We start from the raw sequence: 11724 nt of genomic DNA on the forward strand, positions 1-11724 counted from the left end.
ATATTTGGTCAGATCTTATGTTTTTGGGCTTGATCCTCTACTAGACTAACTGCTATTGATGCCCTTAAATAGATTTGAGCTCATTTGAACTCTAAGGCACCAGATCTGACCTCCCTGTACACTCTATTTTTTGCACACAAAACATGAGATTAATCTCACTAATTAGTACTTAATTAGCACTAATCACTGAATTTTGGTGCAATTGATGGTTAAAACTTACCATTGGGTATTTGATATAAATCTCTATCACTTTAGATTGCAATTTGAAGTTGGTTTGATGTTCCAACCATCCAGTACAAAACCAAATATTCTTGGCTTTATGCAATTTTTTGGTGTATTCATGCTTGTAAACTTATTGTAATCATCATTAAACACCAAATTGGAGTTGTAAAAGGGTAGACACTGCCCTTGAATCTTGAATTGGATCAAGAGGTAAGACCCCCTTCACATCATCATGAGCATTGCACAAGAAGTAGCTAAATTTAACGAGGAGCAATTCCATACATGGCAAACAAAAACCATGTATTTGCTCATGAGGAAGAATCTATGGAGTGCAGGCTAGTTAAGGGAAGACATGAATGTCCAGAGCAGCATGGGAAGGATGAGTGGAAGAGCAGAAATGAGAAAGCATTAGGACTCATTCCACTTAACTTAAATGATGAAATCATTCAACCACATTGCGGGGATACAACAAGCTAAAGATGCATGGGATGAGCAACACATTATTTGGCACTCAACCAAAGAATTCAAATATAAATCTGCTAATGTAATTCTACAAACTTGACATGAAGGAAAGTGAACCTCTAACCACACACTTGAACATATACAAAAGCATCAAACAACAACTGGCAGCCATTGGGAAGAAAGTAGAAGATGACGAGGCACTAGCAGTGCTTTTAATAAAGAGTGTGGACAAGGAAGAGTATGAGAACATTGTGGCAACCTTAAAGAATGTACCAAATTTGAAGTTGCATGAGATAGAAGGAGCTCTACTAGAGCAAGAGAACAAGGTCAAAGAGAAGAAAGGATTGGACTCAACAATTGGAGAGGAGAAAGTACTCTACACCCGAGGAGGCCTCGCACGAGGACGAGGAAGAGGAAGAGGCAGGGGAGGAGGAAGAACCTTCACTTGCCACAACTGTGGGAAGCCAGGACACATGGCTAGAGACTGCTACACCAAACCAAATGAAGAAGGATCGGCATTAACAAACTTCATGGAGACTCCTAAGGTCGAGGAGTCAGAATATCTTCTCTGAGAGAGAAAGAGAGAAACCCCACAACCCAATGTAACCTGCCCCAATAGAGTAAAACCACCTCTGACACCCACCGATGATGTAGGCCATGTGGTAGATATATGTGTGAGCACTTTAGTCAAAGTTACGGGCACTTGTAGTAGCCTTGGACAAATAGAGAGAGAAAGTCTCAAGGACTATGAGTTAGGGACTTGAGGCATTGGTGTGGATAAATGTAATCCCAACTCCTTAGTCCAATTTAATATATGGTTGTTAGGCTAGTGATCAGTGGTGGTTGTTGGTGTGTAAAGCCTACAAATGGTTGGTGCATGTTGTTCATGCAACTCATTCAACTAAAAATAGGGTAGAGGAGTCTCTAAATAAGGTACAAGTCGTGATCAAGTGATTATGTAAGTTTGGTTCATGTCTAATCATAATTAGTGTCTTCTTGTGTTAATCTCAAAGCAATTTTCTGCATATACCAGATTTTTGTTTCTCATATTCATGATGTTTTGTACAATCTTTGATCCACCTTGAGTATGTTTTGATCAATCTTCTTAGTTGAATTATCATATCCAACATTTGGTATAAGAGCTTGACCCAATTAGGTTTAGTTGATTAGCAAAAATCTTAATCAATCTCTTAATCACCATAGCCAGTTTTTCTCTGTTTGGACAGCACGCTATAGAATGCCTTCATGCTTGCACCTGAGGTGATGAAACCTTAATATTTTGATATAGGCTTTTAGCTTTGATCCCACGCATACTCTAAATCGAAGCTCACACGCCAATTTCATCGCAGCTCGACGAATTCGCCATTGCCATCCAGACAGCCCGTTTTCTGCTCATCACGTCAATTCATCGTCATCTCTACAAATTGGCCTAATTCCTCTGAGGCGATTCAAGGTCATCAAGTGAAGATTCAGCATATCAAATCTTGTGATATTTGGTTCACCGTAACTGCTGTACGAAGACGTTTTTCAGTCGCCTATTTTCTGCAATTTTTGCTCCACCAACATGGTGATACTTATCTTGATTTATATTGATGATATTTTTATTATTTGGACTTAAATCATCTATATGAGCAAGTTTTCAACATCAAGCATCATATTTCATCATCATGAGCTCCAAATTCCCCGACAAATTTAACGGAATTGGGTTTCATACCTGGCAAATCAAGGTGAAGGGCTACCTCATGAAGAAGAATCTGTGGAGTACAGTCAAGCCACTTTCTGATGAAGCATGTATTTCTACTGCAGTTACAAGAACTACAACGGCTGCACTTCAAGCAAAAGATGAGCAAGCACTTGGTATTATCATTACTGCTTTAGAAGATGATTTTATTCATTATATTGATGATGTTGAGTCAGCTATGGAAGCTTGGGAATTACTAGAACGTACTTTTGGTGCAAAGGCAAAGCATTCCAAGATCAGTTTGAAGATGCAACTCTTTGATCTAACCATGGAGAGTAATGAAAATTTGGCAGCTTTGATTAACAGGTTGAAGAGCTTAATGACACAATTGGTATATGTTAAGTCTCCTGTTCCTGAAGAAGATGCTATTGCTATATTGCTGAAAAGCTTACCTTCAAGCTTTAGGCAAATTGTGATGGTACTTAAAGAGAAGGAGCCAGTCCCTTCCTTGGAAAGTATCATAAATTCTTTGCAGGAAGAAGACAAGAAGATTACAAAGGATGTGATAGATCCTTATGCATATGCTATTACTACGACATCGGCAAAGAAGAAGTGTACTATTTGTGGTCGTACAAATCATCTTACTAAGGATTGTTTCTCCAAACATCCTTGTGAGTATTGTGGAAAGACGAATCATCCATCCTCAAAGTGCTACCAAAAAGATCAAAAGCTAGCAAAGGCACATGTGGTTGATGAAGTCAACCAACAGGAAGAAACAAATCTTTGTTCTAGTCTTAGTATAAAAGATGTAGATGACGAGTATGCTTTTTAGATTATGTCATGTATGTGGTTGAGTCAAGACTTATGTTGTTCCAACTTGACCAGTTGTAGAGGAGAGTACACCACCCTATGTTGTTGTTAAGGGGGGACTCTTACTCATTGTGTCAAGGAGGTATGTTAGACTTGGTTCATGTTCTTGTAAGAAGTTGGTCTTAAGGGGGGATTGTTGGATAAATGTAATCCCAACTCCTTAGTCCAATTTAATATGTGGTTGTTAGGCTAGTGGTCAGTGGTTGGTGTGTAAAGCCTACAAATGATTGGTGCATGTTGTTCAGGCAACTCATTCAACTAAAAATAGGGTAGAGGAGTCTCTAAATAAGGTACAAGTCGTGATCAAGTGATTATGTAAGTTTGGTTCATGTCTAATCATAATTAGTGTCTTCTTGTGTTAATCTCAAAGCAATTTTTTGCATATACCAGATTTTTGTCTCTCATATTCATGATGTTTTGTACAATCCTTGATCCACCTTGAGTATGTTTTGATCAATCTTCTTAGTTGAATTATCATATCCAACAATTGGTGCGGGCTACACCTAGTAAGAGGGAAACTTGGTATAGGGTCCAAGTGTGCTAGAATTATTCACTTGAGGGGAGGTGTTGAAATATGCAAGTGAATGGGTGTGTGCGGCAGGAACAAGCCCTTAGAGCTAGAGATTGTAAAAGGGAGTCCGTAATTGAGTGGGAGCAGTGAAAAGGTGAGAAGAATCTATTAGATAAGAGAATCAAGGGTAGCATGAGTGAATATAGGGGTGTGGAAAGATTCTAGGAAAAGGTGCCCCCAGCAGATGTAGGGGAGGTGGCACAAATCAAGGAGAAATCAGTGGGGAGTAGGTGCTTTATTGGCACCTTGTGGATGTAAAAGCTATAAATTAAGACATTAGCCTAATGAGAATTTGTTGGTTTTTGAGTATCCATGCCTACATTATGCTATTAGATTAATTATGTACTAATCTTGCTTTAATCACTCTCTAATTGCTTGCTAATCATGTTGATTCTTGCATTTGATCCACCATAGCCGTTCACATTGCTGCAAATTCAACTCTCATATGTGGAGCGAAGGAGGGCCCAAACGCCTTGAGAGTTATTAAGTGAACATACCAATTGTCTTGAGACACTAGGTCTGTGTGAGGTGGAGCAAAGGACGGTCCAAATGGCTTGAGAGGTATTAAGTGAACGTGTCAATTGGACTTAATAGATCACCAAGATGAAGAATGATCTCCATTTGTGTAGCAACATGCCATCTAGCTTGTGATGTTGCGTCATCAATGCTAGAATTGAGCTATAAGCAGTGGTATCTTACAAAAGATAAGTGCTCATTCAAGCGGGTAAGATGGCTTATGGTAGTCCGGGCGTCTATGATGTTAACCTATGAAGTGGTTAACATACTCTCCTTCCTAATGGTGAGAGGTATTAAGTGAATGTGTCAATTGGACTTAATAGATCACCAAGATGAAGAATGATCTCCATTTGTGTAGCAACATGCCATCTAGCTTGTGATGTTGCGTCAGCAATGCTAGAATTGAGCTATAAGCAGTGGTATCTTACAAAAGTGCTCATTCAAGTGGGTAAGATGGCTTATGGTAGTCCGGGCGTCTATGATGTTAACCTATGAAGTGGTTAACATACTCTCCTTCCTAATGGTGATGATTGCATTCTCGCGTCAGGCAAGTCGGTGGTGGTGAAGCGGCTGCTCGACCGGGTTGGAGAGTTGTGATATGCCGTGAAAGTTGGCAGGTGAGGTTACATGGTGGATTCGAGACTAAGTCGGTGGCGATGAAGCGGATGCTCTACCGGGTTGGAGAGTTGTGGATGGTCTACGAAATGCCGTGAAAGTTGGCAGATGAGGTTACATGGTGGATTTGAGACTAATTTGCAGCCAAATGTAGGGCATGTTGGAGATAAATTTTGGGTAGCAAGCAACTTGTCAAGGTAGCATGAAATGTAAATATGAAGTAGAAGTCCTTCATGCCATGCCTTCTTCTATTGTATTAGTAGTGGGTTGGACCCTTCAAAATCAAGTAGTTGGTAGAGTAGCCTGTGCTCTTTGATTGGCGGAATGAGAACCATGACCACCAATGAATGATTTGTATGGGTAGATGGTGGTTCATACCTTCTTGGCATGATAAGATATTAATCCCAGATCTTACAACTTATACTTAGGGATTGAACTTCTTCATGGCTAATGCATTGACCAAGGTGAGGTTATGTTAGTGTGGAATTGGAGTAGAAGGCAAAGGTTGTATTCTTTGAAGCTCTTTAGAGGTATAGTGCACGGCCGATGGGCATCCATGCAAAGGGTCACACACCATGGTAGGGTGGGGCAGGTCTCCTATGCTTGCCATGGTCCCTCCATCCAAAGATATACCTAGAGGGTTAGCGTTGACAAGGTCAGTTGTAAGTGCATGTGTCGTACGTGTTGTGAGATGCCATGTCTAACTTCTAAGCAACTATGTACACTAAGTCCATTGATTTTCGTATTTGACATTAAGAATGTGATAAGGTTACTTTATATTTTAGAGCATTGCCTTACAAAAGTTAAGTGTCCATTCGCATGGAGGTAAGATGGTGAAGTGCCATACTGTATGTCGGGGGGTTGAAACCATGTTAACCAATGAGTAGTTAACAACATGAATCCGTGCTATGGATTGTTAGTGATCTCTCCTGTAAACCTCATTTGCAAGCTCTCTACATTGCAACTTTCAATTCCAAGTTCATAGAATTTAGCATGTGAGGGTAGCTTGGCTAGCGGTGGAATAGGAACCAAGAGGGAGAGTTCTCTTTAATTTCGCTACCGAGTGCCTTGGAAAAGTTGGTAATGGGAGGATTGGGTATTTGTGGAGGAAGATGGAGTAGCCTTGTAGGTCAACGGGATAGAATAAACCAAGCCCAAAGGTGATCAAGCCTTGTAAATAATGGGCTAAAAGAACAATGGACATGACTAAATATTCAAGAGAATTGAGTGTAGCAAAGGACAAGATTATATAACACAAATATAAGACAAATCACAGTTAATTTCTTGCTCAACCAAGCTTCCATGGTGACCTCCCTCACAAGATGATGCATATATATATTCCATGCAATGGAGTGTATTACTTGAGTTTTAGGATATAGGATGGCCCGAAGAAGGTTTGTGTGGAGAGGAGACATGTATACAATTTCTTGCTCAACCAAGCTTCCATGGTGACCTCCTCCCTCGCAAGATGATGCATATATATACTCCATGCAATGGAGTGTATTACGTGAGTTTCAGGATATAGGAGGGCCCTAAGAAGGTTAGTGTGGTGAGGAGACATGTATACTTTGTGGTGTGATGGTTGAGGAGAAAGCATGGTCATTTAATGACTATGCTAGTACACTTGATGGCATGTGGTAGTGTTGGGATGCACTGCACGCATCTATAAATACAGTAGCAAAAGGAGCTACAACTAGCAAAGAAGCTCTAGTGCTCTTACAAGCACCACAAGACTTCGTGATGGGTTGCTTCCTTGGAATCATGGTACTTGTTTAGAAAGGTCCACCATCATGAGCCATTTGATATACGTTGAGGGTATTCACATGGAAAGTTCAACGAAAGGAAGACCTTAAGATGCCAAGACAAAAGAGCTTTATGAGGAGGTTTAGGAAAAATCTAAAAATGGAAAGCTCTAGCCTCAAGCTTTACATGATACAAGTACATAGGGAAAAAAACCTCCACAAGCTTCAGGGGATTCGCTGCTGGCTTTTTTTTTTTTATGGACCCTACTCTCTCTACACTTTCCGGTTCCGTGTATGTCTATACTCTCCGAGATCAGTTGCTACAACCTCAAAAGAAGCATGTTGATGTGGCTATTGACCACTGCATAGATGTACATCTACGCTTGTGACCAAATTGAAAAGGGCCCCAGCTTCAACCACTCTTGCCAAAAGCCGGTTTGGTTGTTATGTTCTGAGCTAGGAATCACTGACTTCCTGGAATGCAAAAGTTTTTCCACATTTTCCAGAAGAAAACAAATGGCCGAAGTAATAAAAGGCTACCAGGACGTGTAAAAAGTTTTCAACATTTTCCAGAAGAAAAACGAAAGGCCACAACACAGTGGACAAAATAGTGGCACCCAGGTCAGAATCCAAATTCGCAACATCTACCCTGGACAAAGGTCTACCAAAAGGGTTTTACACGAAAAAGCTTGCACCCTCCTTGCCATTAGGGGTCTAGTCCATAAGCCACAAGCTTTACAATATAAAAATAAACATAGAAAGGAGTCGTCAAAAAAAAAACCAAAAAGAAGGAATGAACAAGAACTATGATTTGATTTCTACATTACAGAAGCTACAATTCTAAGCTCCCCGATCTCTCTGAAACAGAAGTTTGAAGTACCATAATTCATTGGATACGAGCAAGGCCTTCTGAACTTGTGGGCTCTTTCACTTGACATAAGTGGGCTCTTTCACTTGACATAACTCCAATAAGTTAAACCCTGTAAGAGAGAGGCATTCTGGCCTCACAATCCATGCTATTGAACTGCTATAGCTTGAGGCTCTCAGCACAATCCAAAGAGAAACCCAATCTTTAGCATCGATGATGAGGAAACAAATCCAGCTTCCAAAACCAGCCAAAATGAGTTCCTTTGGTGAACTCTGCACAGAACTTCAAACATGAAACACTAGAATCAGCGAGATGCCATCAACAGCTTCATGAGACCTGCTGGTCAGTCAAACAACCACCTTGGCACTTAGTAGGCAAGGCTACATGATAGATGCATCAGCAGGACAGCTGCCTCCTCCTCATCTTTGGCAAATACTCTACTTACAGTTCGATGCTCATCCATGGGAACCAGCTTCTTGAACTTGGATTGAACAGGGGAATAGCCATAAATCTTCTTCAAAGAAGTTGGTCCAGAGTGCAAGTTCCAGGTAACAGAGCTGCCTCCATTTAGCTCATGCTTGAGTTCACCTCGATCTCTTTTGACTATTAGCTGGTGCCACTTGCTTTTTTTCTTTTGCCGAGAAACAGCATCAGCAACTGCAGATTTAAGACCCATCTCTTGGGGCCTGGAAGTTTCAGAAGTAGATGGTAAAGAGTTCTGCTTGCGTTTCAGAGGCCTGGACAGAGATTTGGAAGAAGCAGGGCTTAAAAGAGGAGACAACAAAACGTCAGAGGTCTCCGGAAATGATCTGTGTTTCTTGAATCGGATGCCACAAGCATTGCACAGCGACTGCAGTAGAAGAAACCAATGTTAACAGACTGAGGGTAGGGTGGAAACCAATGTTTAGCACTTGAATAACGTCAACAAGATACGTATAAGAATTGGTAGAACTACAAAGATTACATGAATATGTGACCTGAAAGACTCCAATAACAGTCTGAAAGAGACCATACCTTCGGGCCCTGAGGACCACTGCGCCACATCGGAGTTTTAGTTGTTCCACATAAAGAGCAGGCCTTAAGAACAGGGTGCTGGAGAACATATGCAACTTGAGGGAAGCCATCACCATGGCTGTCATTCGGCCTGCTCTCCGCTGTAGCTTCACTGCTCCTCCTTTTGTCAGGTATACTTTCCAATGCGTAGGAGCACATCGATGACCTCCTATGACTAGGAGACACTTTTCCATCGGCCATGTTCTCCCTATCATCTGCATATAAAGAACCACCGGCAGGGCTACTACAAGCTTTGATCTCTGTATGAGTGTCAGCGTTCATACTCTCTGCAGCAAGACTGAGGCCCTTGCCCTCCTGAAAACCAAAATAGTACGTCAATCCAAAACAAACTAAACAGACAATAAGACAGCTGGTGTTCACCCTATACATGTGCCCAAAAATCCCACATAATGGCCTGGAACCACGAGCATACGCTGACCATCAAGACGGATACAGGATCCAAAATATCAAAAACATCAAATTTCCCAATGTATTAACAGAGACTGCATAACATAGGCTCCGCACACAGAATTTCACTGACCTGTATATGATGAAGAAGTCCCTCCTGAGCATTCGAAGCTGGAGATTCTTCCATAGAAGTGGACAAAAGATCGTTATCCCTGTGACAGCCTTCGGAGGCCGATTGATCAAATGAAGCCAGGGCAGACTCGTGATAAGGCTTACTTTCGAGCTCGGAAGCTACATTCAGGGAGCAAGAGCGGGATGACGAGGCAGAGGGACGGGCATCTTTAGCAACACCAACCGGCCGTACATAGGTCTCCTCTACAGCATCCATGCCCTCTATTCCCCCATTAGAAGCTCTTGGATATGAAGAAAGGGGAGTAGCCTTACATGATTGAGGGTTCAAACTCGCTGCACAAGTGAAGCTGGAAAGTTTATCAATTCCTGCTCCTGCATCTCCATAACCAGAGCTCGGAGTAACAGAAGAAGGGGGGCTCCACTGCGAGCTGTCGAACCCTTTCATAGGAGCCCTATTCACATGGCGGGAAGATGAAGAAGAAGAAGAAGCCAGTACACTGCTCTTGCTCTCGCACGTCTGACTTTCCTTCTGCGTCTGCATCAACCAAAACTTCTTAATATGGCCATGGCCACACACTCGGGACAGATGGGAGGGGGCGTGCAACATTTTAGACTAGCTCGACGTTCTGATTCCTGTCAAAGCAAGCACCACTGAGACACCAACGACTCCCAAAGCTTTCAACTGCACTGAAACTGAGGTCGGTCAGCACAAAGAAACCATAGCCAGGAAGGGGTAAAGTCGTGCGTGGACATCTGCATTTTCGATTCGAGAGTTCGCTGTCAGCCCAAATGGAGAGAACACAGGCAAACCGTGGATCTGCGAAGAGCAGCCAGAACTTGCAGGTATAGAATTTGAAAGTGCAGAAAGACTGTTTCGAAGTGAGGGTTGTAAACAGCGGCACACAGAGACCGTTTGAGGGGCTAGCGTAAGGGTTTCGGAAGTGCAGAGAGAGAGAGAGAGAGGGGGGCTAAGGTTAGGGTTAGGGTTAGGGTTAGGTTTAGGGTTAGGGTTCGGGTTTCGGAAATGCAGAGGGGTGCAGACTCCAGAGCGCAAAGCCGGCAGACAGCAAAGAGTACAGATGAGGGAAGAGAGACGGAAAAGGAAAAATTAGGGTAAAGTCTGCAGAAGAGAGAGAGGCAAGAGAAGTACAGATTCCAGAATAAGCCAGGCTTTCACGGAAGCGGCTAACTTTAGAGGCCTACCTGGCGCCGCTAAAGTTAGCAAGCACATTTGGCCTCCCCATGGCGGCGCCGCTTGCTAAAACTCGTCCTGACCGTCCGATCTCCGCTCGCTACTCTAAGGCCGTGCATCCTTACCCCTTCGTCTATTCTTAAGGTCAGCGCAGTTTTTAGGGCTTCCAAGCCGGACCCAATCCTGGCCGTTGCATTGAGCTTCGAAAGACAGCCGTCGATTGCGGCCCGAAATATCTTTTCGCCTCAAAATTATCCTCCCGCCTTGTGGATCCATTTGAATGGTTTTACGTGGGCTCCTTGAACCTTAGGGCCTGGTTCACACGAAAAAGGAACGTCCCCCCCTCCCACATCAATAATGTTAAGAGAGTAATTTGATACCACGGGCATAGCCCATATGGTTAGAACTCTTGCCTTTGACCACATGGTCTTGAGTTTAAATATATTGAGTTGCAACCAAAGTTATCTTTTTGTGAGATGTCCCCCGCACGATCAACTGCTTTAGCTCGGAAACAAAGCTCCCCGACAAAAATTCGTGACGTGCATTTTCAGCCAACCTTTTTTTGCCACCTTAGATGTTTCCCTCTTCCACCACTCTACCCACAGCCTTACTATAAGGCTGAATTCAAGGCCCACGTGTTCAAGTGAAAAGGTGGTGGCCACTTGGAGTTGTCCACTCTTTGTTTCACAAACGTCGACGCAAATATACACATATGTTTTGTCTTTTCCTTGACCCTTCAACAAATTCAAGAATGCCAAGTAGTTAGTATGGTAATTTTACTACTTGAGCTCAGGGGTTCAAGTAGTAATTTTACTACTTGAGGTCAGGGTTCAAATCTTTATGGGGTCCAATATTGCAATTGTAGGCATGGTGCCCAGGGGTGTTCCTCCTCCCAGATGCATCTTGGCCATGACCGGAATGTTGTGGTGGGTCTATGTAGCACTTGTTTACGACTATGAGTAGTGTGAAGGAAAAAACTACAACTAGTTGCCTTTTTACCATGTCAGAGAGGAGAACCCATCTTGTTAATCTAGACTAAGACCTCCTCTATTCATAATCAAACCTCTCTACGCAAATCCATGACTCCCTCACAACCAGGAGATCGGAAATGCCCAAATCAACATAACTCTAGGTTCCTTCAAGCTTCAAAATGTAACAAGATATGGACAAATTTTCTTAAGTTAAAAACTTGCAAGCTTATAATGCCTTTTATGATATTGTGCAACAAAATATTCATGGTATTAACTATTCATCCAAATGTCACAATCAATCATGCAATTTTTATAATCGGTCCAACCAAATATTTATGGTAATAATTACTCATACAAATGTCAACCAATCGTACAAATTTTGTATGTGGTCCCCCTAATATAATATAATATAATATATATG

General features: G+C 42.2%; 1 protein-coding gene across 2 annotated transcripts; it reads right to left on the bottom strand.

Annotated features, from left to right (window-relative positions):
* Positions 1-7474: 7474 nt before the first annotated feature.
* LOC147631966 (uncharacterized) lies at positions 7475-10341 on the bottom strand. Of its 2 annotated transcripts, none has more exons than XM_086808506.1 (4): positions 9142-10341; positions 8562-8915; positions 7993-8397; positions 7475-7829 (listed from the first exon to the last, which is right to left on the bottom strand). In XM_086808506.1, exons 1-4 carry the CDS (start codon positions 9745-9747, stop codon positions 7752-7754), a joined length of 1443 nt encoding a protein of 480 aa, XP_086664632.1. In that variant the 5' UTR covers positions 9748-10341; the 3' UTR covers positions 7475-7751. The 2 variants fall into 2 exon arrangements, with proteins under 2 accessions (XP_086664632.1, XP_086664633.1); XM_086808507.1 differs by having other exon boundaries at positions 7907-8397.
* Between the last annotated feature and the right edge of the window lie 1383 nt (positions 10342-11724).

This window comes from Cibotium barometz, chromosome 14 (assembly GCF_041138505.1).
Source record: "Cibotium barometz isolate CiBa-2024 chromosome 14, ASM4113850v1, whole genome shotgun sequence".
In the NCBI taxonomy this organism is placed as follows: domain Eukaryota; kingdom Viridiplantae; phylum Streptophyta; class Polypodiopsida; order Cyatheales; family Cibotiaceae; genus Cibotium; species Cibotium barometz.